The sequence below is a fragment of the Myotis davidii genome, unplaced genomic scaffold (assembly GCF_000327345.1).
Source record: "Myotis davidii unplaced genomic scaffold, ASM32734v1 scaffold1525, whole genome shotgun sequence".
NCBI lineage: Eukaryota > Metazoa > Chordata > Mammalia > Chiroptera > Vespertilionidae > Myotis > Myotis davidii.
In genome coordinates this window covers 1,153,723-1,181,000 of record NW_006296279.1, presented here as the reverse complement: position 1 = coordinate 1,181,000, position 27,278 = coordinate 1,153,723, and the positions used below count along the sequence as shown (strand labels likewise).

At 35.8% G+C, this 27,278-nt stretch overlaps 1 protein-coding gene across 9 annotated transcripts in view; it reads right to left on the bottom strand.

The window, feature by feature from the left end:
• Positions 1 to 27,278, bottom strand: part of DTL (denticleless E3 ubiquitin protein ligase homolog) — a 48,349-nt gene that overhangs the window by 12,960 nt on the left and 8,111 nt on the right. For all 9 annotated transcript variants that reach the window (XM_015568825.1, XM_015568823.1, XM_015568824.1 and 6 more), the window contains 7 exons: positions 26,397 to 26,470; positions 24,482 to 24,585; positions 24,074 to 24,178; positions 18,576 to 18,688; positions 12,226 to 12,315; positions 9,890 to 10,022; positions 1,596 to 2,428 (listed from right to left, as the gene is read on the bottom strand). In XM_015568825.1, coding sequence (XP_015424311.1) covers positions 1,596 to 2,428; positions 9,890 to 10,022; positions 12,226 to 12,315; positions 18,576 to 18,688; positions 24,074 to 24,178; positions 24,482 to 24,585; positions 26,397 to 26,470 — 1,452 coding nt within the window. The remainder of the gene's footprint in view (positions 1 to 1,595; positions 2,429 to 9,889; positions 10,023 to 12,225; positions 12,316 to 18,575; positions 18,689 to 24,073; positions 24,179 to 24,481; positions 24,586 to 26,396; positions 26,471 to 27,278) is intronic.

The window sequence follows — 27,278 nt, the reverse complement described above, 5'->3', positions numbered from 1 at the left end:
GAATGTACCTTTAACCAGTCAATCTGGAATTTCCTGATCAGTACCAGGGAGGCAATCTGCTTGATAGACCCCCTGTCTTCTCCTTAGGAAAGGTGACCTTGCCTGAAATAATTCATCCTTTTAATTTCCTTTCCCTCCCCCTTTCTGTCTTTTAACAGAAATTTTGGCTAGGGGCAAAGAACAGATACAGTGATGATACTGAGAAGGAAAGGCTCCTTATAGCATTAAAAAAAATGTTCTGTTGCAAGGTTTAATTGGAGTTTGTATTCAAAGAATCTTTAAAATATTTCTAGTTTACTCCTAAAATATGGGATAGGCTTCATGACAGTAGGTGGGTGGTATAAACATTTACTGACCTGGCCCAAGTTATCCAGCTTCTATCTTTTAAAGGGCAGATTGACACCCAGCTGGGTGGCTCTGTTGGTTGGAGCACTGTCCTGTACACAAAAGGTTGCGGGTTTGATTCCCAGTTGGGGCATGTATAAAAGGCAACTGATTGATGTTTCTTTTTCTTTCTCCCCCTCCCTTAAAATTGATAGACATATCCTCGAGTGTGGATTAACAAAATAATAATACAAAATAATAAAAGGGCAGATGTTGCTGATCATGATTCCTGGATTGGATTTTAATCATTCTACCACACCTTCTTAACACAGAGCAAGAGCTCCCATGTACGCCAGAAAATTCCTCAACTCACCTCCCCTTAACTTACAAACTGATTAACAGAATCTTTATTCCCTTTGATTGGTGCCCACAGCTCACCTAATGCTCACAGCTACTTCTGCCTCCACCGTTATGAGTCACTTGCTTTTTAAGGTTCATAAACCAGCAGTATCTGTTTTTGAAATTATCGAACTTAAATAGTATATCAACCAATTAAATGTGAGCCCTAAAGAGATAAGTAAAGCTAAGCTGAATGTTTAAAAAAGTATAGATACATATGAGTTGCCAAACATTGACGTGAGCAAGATGACTATAAGAGATTAGGGATAATCATTAAAATCTAAAAGGATTCTGCACTTAAAATTGCTTTGCAGATACCTAAGTTTGACTTTATTTTAAATAATCATAAACTAATTACAAACTGGTAATCTATTTATGGATATTGGCAACTTGCCCATGAAGTACAGCTTTATCTGTAAAACCGGGAGGGTGTCTACAAAAAGGGGTTGCCAAGGGTTTGGGGGTGGGGGAAAGATAAGAAAAAAAGGGGACAGGGAGGAAATAATGTCAAAGGACAGGGAAGATATTTTTGAATTGATATCCTGGAGGATGAGGAGGCTTTGATGAATCAGGCAACAGGGTTGAGGGGCATGGACCTTGACAGAAGTGATTTTCATGGGAATAAATAGGGTTAGCAGATAAAAATACAGCACACACCCAGTTAGTTACATTTGAATTTCAAACAAACAAACAAATAATTTTTTAGTATAAATATATACAAATTTAGTATAAATTTGTCCTGTATACTTATATATGCTAAGTCTAGCAACCCTAAAATAACTACCTTAAAAAAAAAGGCATCCTGATTTCTGAGAAGGAATCTGTACCTGCCCTGTTCAAATTAGGAAATGCATCTTCCCTCTGCTGCTTACCGGGCCTGGAGAAGTCTTTCCGCTCTGTCTCCTGGAATTGGAAGTCTGGGATGATGGACTTCGTGGTGACGAATTTTCAGCCTTCCGTTTGGCTGCCATGGCCAATAACCAGTTTTTATTCTCTGGGGAGCTATTCTCTTTGCCCACCAATTCAGACCCTTCTCCACAAGATCCCAAAGGAAGAGGCAGTGTCCCACAGCCTTCTGAAGCATAAGGACTGGCAGGAGAAGGAGGCTCTGAGACACTCATACTGGCTCCTTCAATCTTGCTTGATTTGGTAGGACCTAGAGAGTCTTTACCAAGGTCTTCCTGGTTACCAGTAAGGCAGCACAGATCCAAATGAAGCTTTTCAACTGGGTCATCAAGCTCAGTTACACAGCTGCAACTCTTCACACACTTTTGCTTCACATTCTCCAGACAACTTGAGTCTAGTCTCCTCTTTACCCTATTTCTAGACTCAGAGCAAGCCACTGCTTGGGATGATTTCAGGCTCACAGGAATGAGGGCTTTTCTTGGAGATGTGATCTTCGTCTCAGAAGCAGGTGGAGTGATGGGTGGTGATGAGGAAGGTGTTTGGGTGATCCAATGTCTAATGGACATCTTGAAAGATGAAGGTGGCTTGGGAGAGATGGAGGAGATGGAGCCTCTTCTGCTAATTGGAGACCGGGCCTTGCCAGGAGAGGTTTTAATAGAAAATGTGGGAGTATTTGAAGGAAGAGGGAGGTCTCCAGCACAGCTTGGAGCACAAGATGCTGAGGAAGGGGAGGAACTAGATGGACTGCTCTTTACTCTGGGGGCTTTGGCAGGAGTACTCTGGCTATTTGTCACTGTTACTGAAAAAGAAAAGAGGGTCACAAAAATCAGAAGTGAAAGCCAAAGAAAATCCCTGAATTAGCATCAAAGAAAATTACAGCTAACTTAATCATCCAGGGGTTGATTTCCCAGTGAGTTGATCACATAAATCATTTGATTCTTACCACATCCTCTTAGCATTTTCCTTCCCCTTTCCTAACTGCCAACCTCCCAACCACCCCATGGTAAAACATATATTTGTAAAAATCTAGAAAATTCAGAAATTAGATTAAAAGCATCTAGGTGAACCATTTTTAGTGTTTTTTTCCTTTACTTGTTCATGTAATATATATTATACACTTTAAATTTTTCTCTCTAGAAAATGGGACTAATGTATATACTGTTTAGTAACCTGCTTCTTAACATAGTATGAACATTTCCCACATTAATACAGACTTATATAACTTTTAGAAGCTACAACGTATTCTTAGGTAACAGTAAAACATTTCGGTTGCTAATGATATTTTGTCTTCATAAGGAAAGTTGCCATTAGCATTTCTATATATACTTCTGAGCAATGTTAGGGCAGAGGGGAACTGTCAAATAAGAGCGCACAGGTCTAAAATCAGGCACAATCGCCCGAACCGGATTGGCTCAGTGGATAGAGCGTCGGCCTGCGGATGCAGGGGTCCCAGGTTCGATTCTGGTCAAGGGCATGTACCTTGGTTGCAGGCACATACCCAGTGGGGAGTGTGCAGGAGGCAGCTGATCAATGTTTCCCTATCATCAATGTTTCTAACTCTCTATCCCTCTCCCTTCCTCTCTGTAAAGAATCAATAAAATATATTTAAAAAAATAAAATCAGGCACAATCATTTACTATGTGACTTGAGAAACAACCCCTTACTCCGCTGCCTCAGTGTCCTTATGTTAAAACATAGTTTTAAAAAAATAATTAAAATTTTTTTTATTGATTTTTAAAGAGAGGAAGGGAGGGAGGCGGAGGGAGATTGACAGACATCGATGTATTGTTCTTCGTATTTATGCATTCATTGACTGACTCTTGTATGTGCTATAACCAGGGATTGAACCTTCTGCCTTGGCATATGGGAACTGTGCTCTAACCAACTGAGCTATCCAGCCAGGGCTAGAGATGTTTTTAGTTTCCACAAGAATTCCATCAATTACTTAAGGTTATCAGGCCTCATGTGGTTTTCCATCTTAATTTACACATGGCTACTCTACTCCACAAGCCAAAATATGCCAAAGAACATTTCAGAAACTCAATGTTTGCTCTCTTAAAGTACATGAAGCAGTGAAGAGAACTCTTTTCTATATGTCCTGACACTTGTTTACAGGCAACGGCAAGTATTTCAGGCAAATTCTTATAAACTTCACATTTCTTCCCCCTAGGCCTCACCACAGACAACACTATATTTTCTCAAATTTCCCCTGAACTTTCTAGATTTCTAGTGTAGTGTTTTTGTCTTCAAATAATAAGGTCACCTATTTCTCAGTCACTAAGTCTTTGAATTATAACTCTGATATTTAACTTAGTTTAATTATTGAATTGCATTTATATGCAACTGAATTTAGAATGGGCTGACATAAAAATACAATCTTTTATTTGGAATAAAAATTTACTAATTTCAGTCATTTAGTTACTCTGTGCATTTTACGTGTGCTTTTCACTTCTCAATATGCCTTGCCTTAACACACTGCAGACCAGTAGTTTTATTGCTAGCTTTACCCAGTGGCCACATAGTTCAAGTTTCTATTGAACGAGTACAGAAAACATTTTACATTAATGTTAAAGGCACGCTTTAAAATTAAATATCCAGTGCATTTTGAAGATATTTATTACATATTCTTACAAACTAATATCTTTTTAAAGTATGATGCTTTGTAAAACACTGTAATATGAAGCGAGAATTCTCGTGATCTGTCTGCAATGTCTTAAGGTAGAGAAATTCTAAATTGAATTTTGTCTAAACTTTTCTCATCAACTATGTGTTTAGAAATGGCCAAAATGATACTGCACCTTCAATAAAGATCATTACTAGAAAACCCCATTTTGTTATAATGTACTATACAAGGAGAACTAGAGATAGGGACCTGTCCATGGAGCTACTGGTGATAGGTCTCACATTCCTGCTCTAGAGCTTGATTACAGTCATTATTTCAAAAGGAAAGAATTTTTCATTTGCTTCACTCCTTAGTGCAAGTCAACAGTCACTGCACAACCCCGGCAGTCATTAGTGTCATTAAAATGGGATGAAGTGTACATTTAGGGCAGAAAGTCCTAAAATAGTATGAGTCTTACAACACGAAGATTCATAGGCAGGATTAGGGGAGAAGGAAAAGCTGGGCCAGGGACAAAGCAGGTGTGTAAGTTTCTGTTACTTAAGTGGCAGACACCGGAAGTGTTTATTAAAGGTCAGCGGGAAACGTGATGTGGTGGAAAACTGGAGCATTACTTTTTCTTCAAGATGTTATAATGAAGAAAGGAGTAAGCCATGGGGGTCAAAGGTAAGTTTTTGTTAACTTTGAAGCTTAACAGAGCTTAAACTTTGGGTCAAATTCAAATCCTTTATTTTTAACTATAATGAGATTATAAAAGTCTTCTCTTCAACCTTCTCATTTCTCTCTTATGTGCATTCCTTAATTTATGTGCTTATTACTAGCACAAATAAAGGAATATGTATATACCTTAAAAAGACCACAATGGATTATTAAACACACATGCTCTGCAGTGTGCTCTTTTCTCTGAACAGTATATCTTTTTCTCTTTATATTGTTTCATGAAAGTACACTTAGAAATACTACTCTTTTTTATTTTTTACAGCTGGATAGTATGTCACCTTATTGGCATATAGATTCAAATAAAATTTAGTACTTCATCTACTTAAGTGAATCAACCCCTATTAACCTTAAACACTACAAGAGGTCTGATGACACAGTATAGACTGGGTTATTGCTCTAAAGGATTCCTAAAAGTTAGTTCCTTCGAGAAATTATGGAAAAGCTTACAACAATCAGTTAATTTGCAGCTTCTTTCTACATAAGGGTGTGCCATCTGGCCTGACTTTACCTTTTCAACCTTATCACGAACTATGCTACTTTAGGATCCTGTTACAGGAGACTGACTACTCACTGCTTCCTGAACAAGCTGTGTACTGTCACACTTCTGTCTTTATTTATGTGATTTTCTTGCCAACTCTGCCCCGTTTTTTGCCAGGCAAAAATTCTCCTCACATTTCCAGGCTCTGATGACAACTGCATAGAATTCACAAACTTCTTTCCTTCTCTCCCATAGGAAATGAGTTTCAGAGCCTTTTGTTTATACAGCTAGGAGTGATGTTTAAAATGTACTATATAGCTTTTTTTTTCCTTTTAAATCTACCTCCTGGACTAAATTGCAAGCACCAAGAGGGCAGGTGATGATGCTTTAGTCTAAATTTTTAGGTCCAGTGCCTAAAATGTAGCTAGTCAGGAATTATTAAACAATGTTTTTTAAATCTCAGGACTGCTGAGACGGATGAGGGTGAGGTTCCAGGCATTAAGAAAAAAAAGTCTTTGTAAGTATTCTGCTGACTTTTGAGACTGCAGCAAGCACTTAAGATAGAACAGGTAAGGTTTCCTTCTCTTCAAGATAAGGGTAATCATTTTTGTACTCAATAATGCCTAGACCAGAGGTTCTCAATCCTGGCTGCATACCAGACTTGGAGTTTTATAAAAATACAGGTACTTGGCCTCCACCCCAGACCTACTGAACAATCTCTGGGACGCTCAAACATTTAAAAAAACTCCACAAGTGGTTCTGATGCACAGCCAGGGTTGAGAACCATTGGCCTTGTCAGATCTCTGGCTGAAATGGTGAAATAATAGCCACAGAGAAGGTATTGGCTAGGAAAAGTAGGGCAGAGGGTCTTGGGATTTAAAGCCTTTCAGCTGGTGTGTTAAAAGGGCCAGAGAGAAGATATGCAGTCCAGGACAAGAAGAGAAGTTGGGGTGGCCATTAGAAGCTTGGGAAAGCAGAGAAACATAATTCTCAAAATGGCAGTGTGATTAGCAGCAGCCAGTCTGCTGCTGGACAGTGGCTTACAGGATTTAATGGCCAGTGTGCCAGCCTTTGGCACTCATGTCAGGTTGTTACCCTATAGTGCTCTTCAGAATAACTCTGGCATCACCCAGAAATAAGAGAAATCTAGGTATAAGTCCTGGTCTTAACTTGAACTTAGCTTTGCTGTGTGGGTTTCTAAAGAAGGCAATACTGCAGTGTTTCCAAGTATATGCTCTAGAATCACACTGCAAGCTTTGAACTCTGGTTGTACTTCAACTTCACAGCTGTGTGATCTTAGACAAATCTAACTTCCTTGAGCTTCAGTTTCAGTTATTTTGGGAATTAAATAATCCAAGTAGGTCCTTAAAACAATGGTGATAATACTCAATAATGGCTATATGTTGTTGTTATTATGATGGTCCAAATTTGGTCCATATGAGGAACTTTTTGTGTGACTTGGCTTCCAAAAGTAAGAAGAATTAATGACACACTAAATATTAACATTAAAAGCAACATACTTTTCATCTGAAATCTTAAAATGGTTATAGCCATTGACATAAAATTCTACCATGGGGAATTCATTTTAATGGAAGGGGGGACCCTAAATTCAGAAAAAAATTTCACAGAATACTTGGAACAAAATGTCCAACTACAAGAGAAGAATGGACTATTTTACACGTTTTGTTAAAAAGATAACAGAAGGTGCTTAGAAGAGCATGTTCAGTGGAAAAAATCCCCAAGAAATGCAAATGAATATATGATATTACTATGAGTCTGTTAAGAATCTCTGTGGATAAAGGAAAAAAATTGGAAAAACCCTCAAATTGTTAAAATTATATATGAATGGTAGAAATACTAATAGCTCTTACTCATATGATTCTTCTATGTTTTCTAAAATTAGGGAGAGAAAAGTCCATATAAAGACAAGGCAGCAGCCAGACATCCCATATACATGGATTAGAAGACAACATTATTAACATGACAATACAAGTAAAACTGATCTACACATTCAACGCAATCCCTATCAAAATCCCAGAGAGCTATATTTTTGTTGTTGTTGTTTTAATTTTATTTTTTTTATTGTTTTATTGCTTAAAGTATTGCAAAGAATATTACATATGTCTCCTTTTTCCCCGCCCTTGACATGTTGGGTTTTTTTTGTTACTCCAAACCCAAGGATATTTTTCCATTGATTTTTAGAGTGTGGAAGAGAGAGGGAAACACAGAGAGAAATATCAATGTGAGAGAAACACATTGATTGGTTGCCTCCTGCACGAGTCCTGACTAGGGCCTGGGCCAGAGAGGAGCCTGCAATAAAATTACGTTCCCTTGACGGGAATCAAACCTGGGACCCTTTGGTCCACAGGCCCACGCTTTATCCACTGAGCCAAACTGGCTAGGGCCCAGAGCGCTATTTTGCAGAAATTGACAAAATGGTCCTAAAATTTGTATAGAAATAAGAGAGACCCATAATAGTAAAAAAAATCTTGAAAAAGAAGAAAATTGGAGACTCAGACTTTCCAATTTCAAAACCTACTACAAAGCTATAGTAATCAAGACAATGTGGTACTGGCATAAGAACAGACATATAGATCAATGAAATAGAATTGAGAGTCCAGAAACAAAGCCTTACATTTATAGTCATTTGATTTTTGGCAAGGATGGAAAAACAATTCAATGGGGTAATGAATAGTCTCTTTAAAATAAACGATACTGAGAAAAAACTAGATATCCACAAGAAAAGAATGAATTTGGATCCTTGCCTCACATTGTAGACAAAAATAATACAAAATGGACTAGTTTTAAAATAAAACAACTCTTAGCTAGAAGAAAAAATAGGAAGTAAATATTTGTGAACTTAGGATAGGCAATGGCTTCTTGAATACAGCATCAAAAACACAAATGACAAAAGAGAGATAAATTGTACTTCATCAAAGTTAGAAATTTTTGTGTGTCGAAGGACACCACCAATAAAGTGAAGGAAAAAACAACAACCTACAGAATAAGAAAAATGTATTTGAAAATTATTATATGACAAGGAATATACCCATAATATATAAAGAATGCTTACAACTCAACAATAAAAAGAGAAATAACCCAACTAAAATATGGGCAAAGGATCTACACAGGTTATTTCTCCAAAGAAAATATACAAAAGCACATGAAAGATGTTCATCATCATCAGCCATCAGGGAAATACAAATCAAAACTGCAATGGGATACCACTTCACTGAACTCACAAGGATAGTTAAAATCAAACAGATGAACAAAAACAAATGTTAGTAAAAATATGAAGAAATTGTAGCCCTCATTTCAGGTGTTGAAATACCGTGTTATTTTCTTGTTCCTTACTCAGTGGTTTAGAAAATAAAACTTAAGGAAGAACTAAACACTATAAGGAATTTATTGAGATAAATGGTTATCAAAATTAGCCAAAAAGTGATGTTATTAAATACAGGGTGGGAAAAAGTAGGTTTATAGCTGCCTGTATGGAAAACAATACAATTAATAAATAATAGAAGAATAAACTTTGTATTTTTCATACTCACAACTGTAAACCTACTTTTGCCCTAACCTGTATGCCAGGCCTGCTCCTGCTTCAGGGCCTTTGTATTTGCTGTTTTGCCTGACAAAATATCCACATGGCCCACTATTTTACTTCTTTTTTTAAAAAAAATGTTTTTATTGATTTTAGAGAGAGGTAGAGAGAAGGAGAAAGGGATAGAAACATCAATGATGAGAATCATTGACCTGTTGCCTCCTATATACCCTCTACTGGGGATTGAGCCCACAACCCAGGCAATGTGCCCTAACTGGGAATCAAACAGTGACCTCCTGGTTCAACCACTGAGCAACATGGGCGAGGTTACTTCCTTCACTTAAATACCATCTTTCACTGAGGTTTCCCTGGGCACCTAATTTAAAATTTTAATAGCACACTTTGCCAATCTCCCTTCCTTGCTTTCATTTTTCCTAAGCACTACTGTGATCTGACATAGTACATAATTTACTTCTTTAACTTGTTTATTGCCTTTCACACTAACATGTAACCTTCATTAGCATTTTTTATATTCACGACTCTTTTGTTCAACTTAGAACAGTGCCTAGCAAGTGTTCAATAGATATTTTATAAAGAAAACCACCACTGTATTGAAGTATCTTATATAGATGATAAACAGTAGTACTCAGAAAATATTTATTGAAAAGAATGTCAAGAAGATGCTTTTCTTTAAAAATATCTATCTCTCTCCCTTCCTCTCTGTACAAAATCAATAAAATATATATATAAAAACATATATATATATATACATACACACACACACACACACACACACACACACACACACACACCAAACATCAATTCTAGCTTAATACTCTGTACTGCAGAACTAAACCAATCAAACCATAAAACATGTAGAAAAAATGTACAGGATCCTTACCTGGGTCAGCTCTAGCCTCTCTTTTCTTCTGAGAGGCCCAACCCACTGTGGACAATTTATCTCCTGATTTCTCCTCTAAGCCCCTATTTAAGCGCCAGATTTTCAGTGTATTGTCATCAGAGCAGGTAGCAATCTAACAATCAGAAAGGGAGTTAAGACATTTTAATGAAAGATTCACAACAAAGTAAAAAGTGGGTATGTCTAAAGGCTCATCATGACTGGAAAATTATTTTGTTTGATATAACAGGATATAGAAAATGGCATCCGAAAGATCATATATTCCTCTTCCTTGCTTTGAGGAATCATTGCAGATTTCCAAAGTCAATTCTCTAGTTTCATTTTAATATACATTCTGCTGGTATGTCTTTTGTTACCAGTCCTTTCTTATTAACCTAAAGCTCTACTATAAACCAGGTGCATTTTATTCTCAAGAAGTTGGGCAAGTCATTATCTTTATCACCTCCATGCTACTATGAAATATTTAATTAAGATATTCTTTTTGCTTTCTCTTTCTCTTAAATGATCAATCAGTGTATGCCCCCAACATTCAATTTCAATGACTTTCCTCTGAAATCTGCATGTTCTGGCTTATTGCCAAAGTAATGGGATAATTTCCAAGATCAGACTTAGTACATGACTCTAGTAGGCTGTGATAAGCTGAATGAAATGAAAAATCTTTTGATTTTTCTTCAGATAGGTAAAGGAGCAATCTGGGAAAACAAGTTCACTGTGCTGAAAGAAGTTAAAAATAACCTTTGCCCCTTTAAAAATATCTGACCATTCCTGATCTTGGTCCCAAGCCTTTTATGGCAGAGAAAGTCCAACTAGAAGAGCTTGTGGCAAATGGCCACTGGTACCAGAGCATTTGTTTATATAATTTCTCTATTTCAGTCACTAAAGAGATAGAAAAAAAAAGAACACACGTTCTCTTAAGTCTTGGCCCCAAGAGACTGGCAGCTTTTTCCTTTCCTTAATGGGAGGCCAAAAGAAGACACACATATTTAACTGCTCAACAAAAAATGCCTGGAATCTCCAGTTACTCTACAGTCTGTCAACAAGAGTTATTATTTATAGGGCACCTACCGTGTGTTTGACAATTTGCATTCTTTATCTTATTTAATTTTCACAATATAAAAATACTTGTACTTAATCTCATCTACAAAATAGGAATAAAATTATTTGCCAAAGATCACCACAATTGAGTGGCAGATCTAGATACAAATTTTTCCAATTTCAAGGCAAGACCTTTTTATTTTTAAAACCATATTTTACCTTTCTAACTCTATCCTAGGGACAAAATTATTTCAAACTTTTTAAAAAGGAGGTTATTAGATTAGTATTGGTAAACTACCCTGCCACTTTTTTGAATCCTTTCTGTGTGTAGAGATAAGGGCAACATATGATGGTTGCAAAGAGATGACATAACTGAATAATTTAAAAACCATCTAAGTAAGTTTTAAGATGACACAGAACTTCAGTTAAAAGGAGATATTTTACTGTAAGAATGGAATCTCAAAGGACAAATGTCACTAGTGTAATGTCAATGTAATTATTGGTAATTAAAGTAATGATTTTAAAAAAAAGGTCCATCATGAAGCTGACCACAGAAATGGTCATACAGGGCTACTAGGAGGGATGCCAGGAGTAAACTAGACCATGAAAAGTTCCCAGAAGATAAAAAACAGATGGTAAAATAGGCAAATGTCAAAATGAGAAAGTAGAGATCTCTACATGATTGAGATTTCCTATAAACCTAGAATAACCCAAAGACTAGAGGCAGTAGAGGGTAGAAGAGTGAGTGGAACTGAGGCTAGTATTATATAAAATCGCTACATATACTCATAGGGATTTGTTTGTTTCTGGCCTTTCTATATTTCAGGGTTTTAAAATTTGTTTTCACTATTAAAAAAATTTAAGTGAGAGTATTTTCTTTTTTCCAGTGTCTGAACATTTTGGAACTACTACTTGTGTAGTTTAATCACAGATAACCTAACATTATAGAACTTCACACTAAGCATTTTTTAGGCATGTGGAAAATCTAAGCTGGACTGTGAAGAATAGTGAAGATGTTACCACATTTATATGTAGAAAAGTTGAAAACAAACAAGTTCTCACCTTAGATTTTTTTACCTTATAAAATTTAATTTTAATTATGTTAAAAACGTAATTCTATGTTTAGGAAAGGAATAACTCTGATGCTGATATAAACACTGGTTGGCCTCTAGATCTTTTAAATATTTAAGCATGAAAATCTATGTAACTCAAACTAAACCTTGAGAAAACATACAAATCTATGATCTATTTTTTAATCCAACTATGGAGATTTGTTTACAAACCTTTGTGAAATCTGATGGACACCAGCACACAGATGTGACCTCTTGAGAATGACCCAGGAGCAGAGTTGGAGGATGCCAGGGTGTGGACACCTAGCAGACCATCAAAAAGAAATGTCAGCAGAACAGTGTTAGGACTCCCACATAAAGGCTTTGAATCTTTTCATATTTGTGCCATAGAGATCTTTAGGGTTGCTACCAAAGGCCCCTAGGCATGCTTTAGTTATAGCTTAGAAAAAGAGTCCCAATGGGCAATCGAAGTATTTTTATTATTGATCTAATAAAACAGCCAAATAGGTAAATAATGAGTTTAGACACTAGTACAGGTCTTATTTCTAATCAGGATTATCTATATTTTATATATATATCTATATATTTTGACTAAAACTCAAAATGGTATTGTCCCTTACCTCTAAGCTGGTAAACTTTATGGAAGGATGAGGTTCATCTGCTAGGTAGTGCACTTCAAGTAGAATCCTGCTTTTACATACCCTAGACATTTTTAGATCTTCTTTAGCCAGCTACTTCCAGGAATACTATATGAACTATATATTTCCTTAAGGTACCCGAGACAAGCTATTATCATTCTTGGGATAAGAGGATAGTCTTTCTTCCAAAAGAAGACTGACAGACTTTTACCAAAGTCTAAAGTTATGTCCCTTCATTTTGAAGGATATAAACTCTATTTTACATGGTCCTTTGATATCATTTTTGAAAGAAAAACTCCTCCAAAATTTTATTTCAGTTAATTTGCTTAAAGAAACCTTGAATTTTCAAGTAAGTATTGCCACAATTTAATGTATAAAAAAGGTCACACTGTGAAGTATTACACATGTGATTAAGAATCCTACTTCCCCCCTCATTGGATACCAATAGTAATATCTATTTGACAGCTGTCTGATTCAAGAGCTATTAATCTCTTTCAGAGGCCACAGGAATTGATCAGCACAATATGAAGAACAAACTCACATAATTATTATTAGCACGTTTGTTTGAAAAAGAGAAATTATTCTCGTCATTTTCCTGAGGCTCTGAATCATTGCTCACTTTTATAGAAAAAGTGGAAGCAACTTTGGAAAGAGTATTTGTGAATATGGCTAAGAAAACTTAATAGATTCCTCAGATTGTAGTGAAAAGACTTGACACACCGAATCCTAAGGTTACCCAACTTATTACTACTCCTCTCTTGGGTTAAATGGCACATATATAATGATTCAGAGAGCAAAAGAAGACAAAGAACAGAGTCTACTTTGCCTTGCTGTGTCAATAAAAGTTTAACAGAAAGGAAGCTTTTTCTGAGTACTATCTGAAAGGATTTCACTTACTGCCTACTCCTACAATGTCACAGACAACAATAACTTATTCTCCTACGAGTTAGCATATTTCAAGATACTCTTTAACTATCTGAATAGCCACAGAAATTCTCCTTCCTCCTCTACTAATGGGTCCCAGCCCATTAAGTTTCTAATCACCCAAGACCCAAGCAGGTCTGATAGCAGCAAATTTAAAGGAAAAGGAAATCCGCATGCCCTCTTGACCCTCCCTGGTAGAAACATATTATTCTCCATTGGTTTACTCTGCTTGTTGCCTCTAGCTTTTCATTTCATGATACAACCCCCTTCCTCAGTTTCCAGGTATTATAATACCTAGAAGAACCTAAACGTGTACTCAAAGATCAAAATAAATTTCCAAAAGAAAATCAAACATCTACCAGTAGAATGTATGTACATTCCTGCATTTATCTATAGGATCTTAGAGAAAAAACAAAAGCTAGATCCCCTAGAAAAACTTTTTACAATTTCGTAATAAGGTAGGAATAATGATAATAAAAGCCAGCATTTGTTGAATAATTACCATAGGCACTTTACACAGCATTAAAAATGAAAACATCAAAAAGCCAAACATAGAATTACCATGACCCAACAATTCTACTCTTAGGTATATTTTCCCAGGAGAATTGAAGACATCTACACTAATAAAAGGGAAAGATGCAAATTGACCATACCTTCATGACGCCCACCAATCAGGAGTGAGCATGCAAATTATCCCAACAAAGATGGCAGGTTAATTTGCATACACAGGAGCTAAGCGGTGGGGATGGGGTGGGGCGGGATGCCTGCATCGTCACCATGGCGTTCCGCACCACCCCAACCACTCCAGGCCTCTGGGCAGCTCCGGGCCAGAATGAAGGCAGAAAGGAGGCTCCGGGCCAGAGTGAAGGTGGTGCCGGCAGCCAGGGGAAGGAAGGCCCATTCTTTGCACGAATCTTCGTGCACCGGGCCTCTAGTGTTCAAATAAAAAACCTGTACATGAATATTCATAGTTTTACTCAGAAAGCCAGAATAGAATAAGTCCAATGTAGACCAATAGATGAATGGATATTCAAAATGTTTACTAAGCTATACAATGAAATATTCAGCCATAAAAAGGAATGAAGTACTGATACATGCAATAATAATAATAAATCTAAAAAAAAGGTTAAATGAACCCCGTTGGTTTGGCTCAGTGGCTAGAGCATTGGTCTGAGGACCAAAAGGTCCTGGGTTTAATTTGGGGTTGCAGGCTCAATCCCCAGTGGGGGGTGTGCAGGAGGCAGCCAATGATTCTCTTTTATCATTGATGTTTCTATTTCTCTCTCCCTCTCCCTTCTTCCCTGAAATCAATAAAAATATATTTAGAAAAAGAACATGTTAAGTGAAAGAACTCAGATATAAAAGATCACATATTGTATGATTCCATTTATATGAAATGTCCAGAATAGGTAAATCCATAGACAGAACATAGGTTAGTGGTTGCCAGGGGCAGGTGAGTATTAAAGGGTACGGACTTTCTTTCTGGAGCGATAAAAACGTTTGGAAATGAGATGGTGTTGATAGTTGCATAGTATTGTGATTATACTCAAAATCACTGAAATGTACACAATAAAATGACTAACATAGGTTATTTTATATGAAGTCTATTTAAATAAGAAAAGTGGAGGGAAGGGCATGTTGTAAATTGAAATAAGAACCAATGTCCAGTAAGTATTTATGAATGCAGGTTAAGACTATCCTAGTATGGTATGCTTCAAGGAAGATTAGTTTCCTCGAATGAAACTCAGGTGGCTTTTAAATCTTTCATTTTTATTCAAATAAATTTTTATTTATTGTCATTTCATTATTATAAAAACATTACCATAATTACATGCTATTTTTTTTAAGCCTTCCTCTACTTTTAAAAAGAGGAGACCATTAAGTCCAAGAGACATTTACATCTATGCATTCTGGGATGGTCAAAACACAGAAAATTGTCCTCTTACGTATTCCACTTGTTGTAAAGACTTTAATTCAAAACATAAGAATCCCAAAGTTAAACTCCCAGAACTACGAAGGTACTTCTAGTAGTAACTGGCTCTAACCTACAGACCTCATAAAACATTTATATACTTAAACATGCAAAAAGATCAGCACCCTTCCTCAAAAAATCTCCTTACTCTGCCCAGTGAGAAACCAAATATAATCTTTATTTCTGCCATGAGATCATTTACACTTCCTAAAGTGTCAGGCTCAATGTTTCACCAGTCAGCGGTACAATGACTGTGCCAAATCAGTTTATTTATAACCACTTCAATACTATTCAGTCGCTACATCAGAAATGAACCAGGGAAGGAGGGAGTAAGGGTGACAGTGGGACAAGGGGTAGGAAATTACAAAGAAAAAATATAGTATTAAATCTTTTTAAGTCTTGGATGTTAGAATCAAAGAGTTTATATTACATCTCCCATTTGCTGAGCAGTAGTGAGAATGAAAAGGCCATTCTCCTACCTCTCAAGATCTAAAACTTCCTTGTTTCACTGTCTTCTTATGCCCATGGAATTTTTAGTGTAAAAAAATACCAACACTTGAGAGAATTAGGACTTTTGGAAATGTAGCAGAGTTATAGACTACCTAATAGGCTGGATACTTGGCTTGTGTGAAATTTTCTTTTAAAATCTCAACCGCTTTGTTTTATCATGGAAAAGAAAAGCTGAGCCACCCCACTAGGCTAATTCAATTTTAGGTGCAGTAAGCTTGCCAGGATCTCAAATATCAGAGCCTGCACACTGAGTTATGTGTGGACAGGCAGGAGAACATCATGTCTGACCCACGTCATTCAGTACTAACATGTGACCCAGCCTAGGAATTCAGAGTCACCCATACATATGATAGCCATTAATTAGATATCTGAAAATGGGTTATTAACACCAGCCAAATAATTTTATTGCATGTCTTTAAAGAGGGGGAGCATCCCTCAACCCTCATTCTCTGAAACAGCCACCACCATCAAAAAGGCCTTTGTACTAGTGAAAAGGGCTACGGAGTAACTTTGTGAGAATTGCCAATAAAACTGTATTTGTATCTTAATTACATATGTAATTAAGAAACTTATTTTTAAAAATGATCAGGGCATAAGCATTTTTTGGATAATCTTTTATTACGCCTTTTGGTGTGTTGGAAATTTTTTTTTTAAGAAATAAGAAACTTAAAAAGGTTTTGGTAGGAATAAAATCTTACTGCTAAGTTGGGAGCCACAGTTAGAGGAAAAAATGTAGGTAAGGAGGGAAGGAAAAAGGAAAACCCCAAAGATAGTACAATAAGACACATAAGACCTAATCTGAAACTCAAAATTTAAAATATAAGACAGAAATATTAGTGCTAGTGACACATATTGTTGAAGTTTAAAGCTCGTCTGAAAAGTTTTATAGATAAGAAGCTAGATGAAAACTTTTATCACAAGATGGGGGTCTCAAATATATGTTTCATAAACATATTTTCACTTAAAAATACAACAAATAGCCCTAACCAGTTTGGCTTAGTGGATAGAGCGTCGGCCTGTGGACTCAAGGGTCCCAGGTTCGATTCCGGTCAAGGGTATGTACCTTGGTTGTGGGCACATCCCTAGTAGGGAGTGTGCAGGAGGCAGCTGATCGATGTTTCTCTCTCATCGATGTTTCTAACTCTCTATCCCTCTCCCTTCCTCTCTGTAAAAAATCAATAAAATATATTTTTTAAAAAATACAACAAATAAAAGAAATATATTATAGAAAGACACAAGCCAAATACAAAAGCATCTTGGACAGAACAATATCTCCACCATGTGACCATCTAGGATATTGTTACTGAAAGCTTTTGATAAGGTAGTGTTTGCATCTTTGCAACTCTACATATATAGAAAAATCATTTTTAGTACCCCCCCAATATCATATGAAATTTAGCTGAAGATTTATGCTTCATACCTGAAAGATTCTAGCACTGTATTAAAAGAAAAAAGATAATGACTTCCTAGAGGTTGGCAGGACTAAAAATGATATAATTTCTCTTGAGAAAAGATTTGATAATATTGAACTTATGGACCTATAAAGTTTTAGACATTATGACTCTAAAACCCAAAATGTATGAACTCTGATCATTCAATTCACCAATGTCAAGGACATTTATGAAATTACAGGGCAACCTAGAAGATAATTAATTTCTAGCCCTAGGAAAACAATGCCTCAATGCTCTTCTCTCTTGAATTCCCAGACATTTCTATAATTAACTGTTACCACAAGAGCCACTTTTCAGTGGTCAGCAAGTGCTATTTGAGTGTAACAATTCAATTTTCTCCATTGGACTTCAAATGAATAGCTTTAAATTTCCTAGCTTACAGTAGTCATTTTAGAACCACATATTCTAAAAGTAATATACTAGTTTATATGTATATGTTTGTGTAGCAGAAATGAGAAATCTGTAAAACCAAAAAAATTTAAATAATGTTATTAAGCCACATTTATTTTAGTAGCCTGAAGATTAAATCACTTTTAGGAAGAGAGTAAGGAACACAATTACTATACAAATATTTTTGAGTATTTTGTGCAAGGTTCTATGGCTGATTTGGGTATAGACTGAATCCTAAAATACTCCATGTATTTTGAATGAGAGTTTGAAAACAAAGGGCAGAAAAGCAGCCAAGTATGTTTTTCCAGGAAGCAGGACGAAGTAATTAAAAGTTCTTTCCAATTTTCTGAATTCTCAATTTCTGGATAATCTGAAACTATAGGATACAGATTGTCAATTTCTGAGAAGCTCTTTCTCAATTTCTGGATAATCTGAAACTATAGGAGGATACAGATTGTCAATTTCTGAGAAGCTGTGGCCATGAAAGTGTGATGTATTTTGTGACAACAGAGTGAAGTTTTGGCTATATTAAAAGGCAAGAAGCAACTTTTACTAAACATCTGAAGTAGAAAAGGTTAATCATTTATGTTTACAATAAACTTACCTCATCTTGGAAAAAAAGAAGTATTTGCAAGAATACTTTATTTTCACGTTTGTGGGGGAAATTTAGCAACTTACCTTCCAGATATAGGCAGCTTCATCACTTGAGCCACTGATTAAAAATTGGTCATCTGGACTAAGACTGGATTTAATATAAAAGGTAGAGTTCTGATGTCCATTGAAGACAGCCACTGCCAAATGGGAAAAAAAATCAGTGTTTTGACTACTGAAGCAGATGGTCAAGCTACATTCACCAAAACTGGACAATGTCAGAAAATAAAGGAAATTACATTATTATATTAGATCCAATCTCATGATTTGAACCCAAATACTCGGTATGGAGCTGACTAAAGGGAAGTAGTGAAAAACATTCTTAAAGGACAAAAATAGAGCCAATGTCCAATCTTTCAGTTAAGTGCCTTTATAGACCCTCTCTACCTACCTCAAGGCATGGCCTTCCCCATTATGTAACACACTGATCTTTCTTTCTCTTAGACTTTTGATCTATTGAGGATAAATTTCATATCTTATTCTTTCCTCACTATCCTTACAGTGCTTTGAATAGAGTAGACCTTCAAACATTTGTTGCACGAATAGGTAAAAATCAGTAAAAGGAGTTAAGATTTATGGGTAGCTTATCTGGGATGAGGGAATCTTTTTAACCTAGCACTTGAAATAGGCTGAAGAATAAAAGTTGCTATTGTGGCAAACTATATGTTCATATGTAAGATACTCCAACTAGGTTAGGTTAAGCCTTTAGTTTTAGACTTCTCACTGTACATGATACAAATACAAGGGCAAGTAATCCAGTCTAGCATAATGTGCTTGATAGGTTCATGTATCCTATGGAGACCAAAATTTGAAGTCTGCAGCATCAGAACATTAGCAAATAAAAGAAAAAAAATGTTTTGGAGAATTTAAGAAAACATTTAGGCAGGAAACAAATTCCCACTCCAATCTTCTAACAGAAGGAAATAAATAATTAAGAAACTTATACAGCTGTCATTCAAGAGGATAGTATATCATTTATTGATTACACAGGATAATGGATGACACATAAGCTCCATATCCATCTATAACTTTATCTGGTACCATAATTTAATTTAGGTATATTGCATAGGATGTGCCAACAATTATTAATAACCAAATAAACTCCATGACTCTGCTTGAGTGACCCTTTTAATGGTAAACTCCAGGTCACAGCACAGTAAAACAGCCTCCCTTAGTGCTCACAGAAATCCCTTCCTTTTGCTAGAATAAAACTAGAAAAATACTTTTCTACTTATACCTTTTCAAGAAAAAGCCTACATATCAAATACTCTCTACATTAAGCACTTTCACTGTGAAGTTAAGCAGGATATGAATCATTTCAGCTACACATATTATAGATCTACTATGTTTGGGTCTGTTAGTGAACTGTGTTTTTGTGCTTTAGTAAAAGACTGCTATGAACAAATACGTTTCTAGAAATTATGGAATGGGTTCACAGTTTGCTAACAAAAAACAGTTATAACAGTCCACAGTTGCTTACTTCTTATTTTTCACTAGAAATTAAGGCTTCTAAGGGTTGAAAATTCTAATTAACATATGTAGTTAAAGTTACTAAAATAAGGGAAACATCCTAGTATGCAAGGAAAATAAGATTTATGTTTTCAGTTGAAAAAGAAAAATGGTATAAGAAATGAAAATATATTTTTTTAAGGGAAAAGAAAGTAATTTTATCTTAAAGCCTGGTTAAAAAAAGAGAGGAAAAAGCATAGGGCAAAATTTCAATGTAAAAAAAGAAAATTATAGAAGGTTTGTGAAAAAGGAATCTTAAGAAAATAATCTGCCCTAGTTGGTTTGGTTCACTGGACAGAGCGTTGGTCTGTGGACTGAAAGGTCCCGGGTTGTTGGTTTGATCCCCACTAGGGGGCATGCAGGAGGAAGCCGATCAATGATTCTCTTTCATCATTGATATTTCTATCTCTCCCTCTCTGAAATAAATAAAAAAAGTAAAGAGTTTTATGCATGGTCAAGCTGGCTAACATATAGATAAAGTAAGCTGATGCAAAATTAGAATTCGATTTTCCCTGTTAAAAGAACAAGTGTTATTGGACTTTTGGTCTGCTCTTGATAAAGAGATTACGAATGGCTTTTTTTTTTTTTTTTACCTTTGAGTAATCTACCTAAAAAGTAGGAATTTTATGTTTTATCTAAATAATCTCCTATGATGTTTTATCAGATTTTTTATTATAAGAGCTAAGTTTTACTTACAAGTATTTAACTTTCCGAATTTGCCTGCAAAATCTTTGTCATTATGGTTAAATTAATAGCTAAGTATTGTTTCACAGTGACCTATGATCCTATTTGATTATTTTAAAAACTTTTAAGTTTTGACAAACTTCCCGTAATTCTAAATGAAATCTTTTTATTTCAACTAACTAATTTTTCAGAGGGTCTCTAAAACATTTCAAAAGATTTGTTCTTTTTTTATAAAAAGGAAGATATTAAACTAATTAGGCTTATTTGGCATGTTAAATTATATAGGAAACATTGCCAAGTAAGTTATGCTAAGTAAGCCTTTTAAGTTATATTGCATAAGTGAATGTTATTAATATAAAAAATGTTCTAAAAATTACATGTAATTTCTAAAACAATGTCCTGGTTTTATCAGTCATAATTCTACTTGGGAAAAGTGCAGCTCTAGTTGCACTTTAAAATGTGTGCTACAGAAATAAGCAAATTTCCCTGTCAACTGCATTGTAATCAGATCTTTAACCATGATATTTTAAGTCTTTTGTCACTTACAGTCATTGTTTCACTCTGATGCTTTTGCAAAATGCATTTTATCTTCAAAGAGATTCATGAAAGTACTTCGGAATACAAGGTTCTAATAACTTTCAGATCATGCTATTGAATTAGTAAGAATATATAGATTTCTAATGGAGAAATTGATGGCTTCATAAAACTGCTAACAAAAGATCGAGATCAACAAGAACTACATGAGACTAAATGAACTAATGAAGATGATAATATTCATGATTTTTTATTTGAAATATTATTGGTTCTTTAATCTTTGTTTTTCAGATATAAGGACGTGTTTTTTCTCTCCTGACCTACCTATGACCCATAGCAATTTGGTAAACTATACCTTTCTAAGCAAAACTGAAAGTTGTCTTTTTCTTCCTACCTGATCCCTACAAAATCTGGAAAATCTTAGTGAGTATTCTTATTTTCATGCAATATAGTTATTAATATACATTCTCTAAGAATCTGTTCTCTTTGCAACAGGACACAATTGGAAACATTGGCTATGTTACCAAGGATTTGACTAAAATGTCATATTGGAGAGAGACATGCATAGATTCAGATATGACCAGACAGTTTTAAGGAACTAAGATCGACTTTACGGAAGCCAATAAAATCCCCTTGGGGGGAAAAAAATCAGTCTAATAACTTCCCTAACAAGAAATAAATTCCCACAAAATAAACGGCCTCCTTTATTCAGAATACAACTTTAAAACTGTAACTGTTCATCTTTTTCAGCTCTAAACTATGAATGGAACACTACAGACCAGCGGTTCTCAACCTGTGGGTCGCCAACCTGTGGGTCGTGATCCCTTTGCGGGTTGAACAACCCTTTCACAGGGGTCGCCTAAGACCATTGGAAAACACATATATAATTACATATTGTTTTTGTGATTAATCACTATGCTTTAATTATGTTCAATTTGTAACAGTGAAATTGGGGGTCACCACAACATGAGGAACTGTATTAAAGGGTCGTGCATTAGTAGGTTGAGAACCACTGCTACAGACCCAATTTCCCACTAAACCTGTAAGTATTTATTGCCCTCTGCTGGTGTAAGAAAGGCTAGGACAAAGTACACTATTAATGTTTCAAACCATGCAAAAAATCCTTCTAAAACCTATATTGGGGTCAATTTAATTTTTCTTTGATGATTTGGGCTCTTAAAATGCCTCACTAAAGTACTTCAGAGTCATCCTTATGAATATCACTTAATATAATAAAATATTGTAAATTAAAAGTATGGGAGAGTAGCCCGGCCAGTGTTGCTAAGTGATTGAGCTTCGACCTATGAACCAAGAGGTCACTGGTTCGATTCCCAACTGGGGCACATGCCCAGGTTGTGGGCTCAATCCCCAGTAGAGGGTGTACAGGTGACAGTCGATCATGGATGTTTCTTTCCCATTGATGTTTCTATTTCTCTATCCCTCTCCCTTCCTCTCCCTCTAAAATCAATAAAAAATATATTTAAAATAATAATAACTTTTTAAAAAGTATGGGAGAACAAGTATTGAGCCCAAGACCCTTTCTGAAGTTTTGAAAAAAGCAAGCAATTACCATATGTGCCATGCATACACACATCTGTCACTCAATTTTAAAGAAACATAATATCGCCCTAACCGGTTTGGCTCCGTGGATAGAGCGTTGGCCTGCGGACTGAAGGCTCCCAGGTTCGATTCCGGTCAAGGGCATGTACCTTGGTTGCCGGCACATCCCCAGGGGGAGGTGTGCAGGAGGCAGCTGATCGATGTTTCTCTCTCATCGATGTTTCTAGCTCTCTGTCCCTCTCCCTTCCTCTCTGTAAAAAATCAATAAAATATATTTTTTAAAAAAGAAAGAAACATAATATCTATATCTGATTCATTCTATTTGTGACAGCCAATTAAGTTATTTTAGGAACACAGTAAAAAAGGTTGCTAAAGTGGCCTTGGACATTATCTGTTTGATTGCAGAAGGATAATCTGAACTCAAGGTTCCTTCTCATGCCACAGTATAACAAAATGATAACTAAATTAGAAGTTGTCTAAATTCGAATTCCATTCAGGAAAATAGCAAAATTAGTTACAAAAACTCTTTCCTTTCCAAATATTCTTGTCCTTGTTTAGACCTATTTCAGAGCATTGGAAATACCAACTGTAAGGCTGTTACAGATATGAAATCCTAACAACGGCTTTGGGGGCAGTCTTTGGAAACTTCCGTTAAGAGCCCTGCATAGTGTATACTATTTTGAGATTTATTTATCAGCACATCTTACTTTAGTGGGCACTGGGTAGATATGGGGATTGGTTATAGCATTCAAAGTCTGTAAGAAAAAGCAGGTTACTAATATGTAGCTTGCTTAAGCAATTAATAATGTTCTAGAAATTATGTAACCCAAATAACCCTCTTAGTGTATGCTTGAGAAACTGGTTTCTTTTTTAAAATGTTATTTATCAGCTTTAAATATCAGATTTTACTTTTAATTCTCTTGAAGTATAAAACAGGTGAGGATAAGGAAAACATAAAAGAGGCAATTGTCCAATATTGAGAAGGCTGGTAAGAATTATTGCGGGGGATTAAAAAATTCAGCCCCCTAACTTAATGAACAACCCCCAAACAGAACAAAACCTGAGCAGAACATCCTTCTCTGTCCCACAAGATAATTCATCAGTAGAACTAATCAAAGATTCTAAAATTCTCATGTCTTAATAATAAATTTGGCTTGGAAAAGAACCAACATCAAATTATCATTAACAAAAAAGACTATTAGTTTTCTGGGTAAGAACTTGAATGACTAAGATCTTACCAGGAGAAGTCTTTAATCCAGTCATATTAAACATGTAGATGTTGTCATCTGTGCAGTTAGCAAATAAAGTAGAGCCAGTGGAATCCAAAATCAGACTGGAGTAGCCTGGAAAAAGGAAACTCTAGTTAGTATGACTGGTGACAATGAGTAAAAATGAGATAAAAATGCTGAGGCCAAATGATCATTTTACAAAAAGAATCACTAAAATTCATTTTCTCCAAAATATATGCAAACCAAAAAATATTCTTGTTCTTATTTTTTGAACTTCAAAAAGACAGAACCACATATATTAGAGTTTTCCAAGTCTATGTTGCTGAAAACTAGCATATTTATTTTAAAATTTTAACAAAAACTTACACTCCCCGAAAAGTCCTTCCAAAAAGTCCTACAGTCTATAAAAAGGCTTACCTAATTTTCGAGTGCTGCTACCTGGGTACGGGAAATACTTGGATGCTATAGGTTCTTGTCGATAAGCAGTATAATTCTTACGTAAATCCCATATTTTAATTACCCTAAAAATCAATGTAAAGAGATAGTTATTTGGTAGTCCTTCTCCAACCCCAACCAGTTTCAACTATATTGAACGTAAAATGACTTTTAATCTAACACCTCTGGCACATGAACCAGGTACAATTAGGTTATCTCATTGGGAAACAGAATGAAATGTCTCATACTGTTTTTTCTACTATCAGGCTTACAATTCTGGCATAACGGAAACAGATGTGATCTGACCCAGTGATGGGTTACCTTGAGTTTACATCAAGGGAGCGGAAAAGGAAGATGAGGGTAGCTGCTGATAGTCATTGTTTCATTGTTTGCAGAAAAAAAAAACCATTTCCTAAGCTTTTAACACTCTGCATGTAACCTTTGACAGCATAAGTAACAAACTTTGTCCATAAGGTTATATCTCTATATGTAACTCCTTAAGTAATCTAAACAAATTTTCCTGTGAAATAAAGTATTTTTTCATTTCATCAATTGTGATTATTGTCTTAAACACAAGCTTGTAGCAGGGAAGAATCCTTGGAAACAAACAGAGCAAGCTCTCACATCCATTCACAAGCACAACTGATAACCTTTAGATAATGCTTCATTTGTGCCTCAGACTTTGGTCCACAAAATAAAAAGTTTTAGTGTCCGGAGGACAACAAACACAATGGAAATCCTAAAAGTCATGATCTCCTTAAATTGTTTTTCAAAAAATATATTTTCATTGATTTCAGAGAGGAAGGGAGCGGGAGAGAGAAATAGAAACATAAATGATGCAAGAGAATCATCGATCGGCTGCCTCCTGCATGCCTGCTACTGGGGATCAAGCTTGAAATCCTGGCATGCGCCCTGACCAGGAATCGAACCATGACCTCCTGGTTCATAGGTTGACACTCAACCACTGAGCCACACCAGCCAGGCTAAATTGTTTTTTGAAGGGAGGATGTCTTGGGAGATATAATGAGTAAATAAGGGGACAAAGACAGGGGCTTACAAAAGAAAGAGTCCTGCCCTGACTGGTTTGGCTCAGTGGATAGAGCGTCGGCCTGCGGACTGAAGGGTCCCAGGTTTGATTCCAATCAAGGGCATGTACCTTGGTTGCGGGCACATCCCCAGTAGGGGGTGTACAGGAGGCAGCTGATCGATGTTTCTTTCTCATCGATGTTTCTCTCTATTCCTCTCCCTTCCTCTCTGTAAAAAATCAATAAAATATATTAAAAAATAATAAGTATTAGGCACTATGCTACATGCTTTAAAAAAAAGAATGAAAGAGTCCCTATACTCAAATAAGTTATATTTGAACAAAGCAACCAATCAAGAAGTACCACAAAATTATCTGAAGCTAAAAATTCAGACCAATCATGGATGGCAGGTATGTGAATTGAAAGTCATCAGGACTTACTATTATTCTAGTTAGAGCACTCCCAGAAATGCCCCAAATCAGGTTTTTTCTTTTAGGTTATTACTAAACCATGGGAAGATAAAATCTAAGATACTAGCAATTTTACTTCTTAAATAAGAATTACTGACTAAATTATACTGCATAGATAAACAAGCTACCTATCCAGCTTCTCTATAGTAGGAGCAGCCAATATTGCTCATATGTGCTAGAAAATGTGCTAAGTGTGACACATGTATTATCTCACTTAATTATTTGAGCAAGAGTCCTAACTAGATATTTTCAGTGTGATCTGCAGGTCCTCTTCTCAGCTGGGTATTCACTATGTTGGAAAGTTAAAAGCACACATATTCAATTATAATGGGACTAGGTGACATCCCCATCACAGTTCATGAAAGAGACCTTATCAAAAGAACCAAGAAATAAAGCTCTTACCCATCCACAGCTCCTGCTGAGACTAACGTATTCTCATCTTGAAAGAGGACCACAGTAACACTCTGCTGGGAATCCTAATAACACAAAGAAGAAAAAGAAAAGGAGTAAATCCTATTTTGGACAGCACAATCTTCACCATCAAGAGACCTGGTACTAAAATGGCTTTTTTTCCTCCCAAACTCTGAGTTAGACTAAATCTTCTTGCTGACCAAGAAGTAATTTTAGCTAGGAATCACTTTGACTTACACTTAAGAAACATATTGGTTATTAAAAGAAACATATTGGTTATTAACATATTGGTTTGACTTGTTTAAGCCTATTGACTCTACTTAGACTCAGACCTACTAATAAGCTGTGTATCCTTAGGAAATTCACTTAACTTTCCCATGCCTGTTTCATCTATGAAATATCACCGTCTATCTAGATTTTTACCTAGACTATCATATAAGAGTATCTAAAGAACTACTGATCAAAGATGATTATTACGTGCTCTGAAAAATTTAAAGGTGCTCAACGGAGTTTTTTACCTAATTGCTGTTAACAGGTTTTCTTGGCTCAGAATCTGATTAAATGTCTGAAATATATTACTCATTTTAACTTCATCTAACCTCCAAAGACCTCATGCTAACCCTGCCAGTTCCCATTCTTGCTTGTGTCCTGTTCATGGTATGCAATTTTAAGTTCTGTTTTAACAACCATACCTCCCCCCAAAATATTAAGTTGGATCCTACAGACCAGGAGTACTAGAAAAGTAAACACATTAAGAGCAATGGTGAGAAAAAAGATGTATTCTGGGCATTGTCTGAGCTTTGACTATCAGATACTAGAAAGGTACTATATGAAAACAGGGATTCCTTCCCAACAGAAACTATCATAGTACCG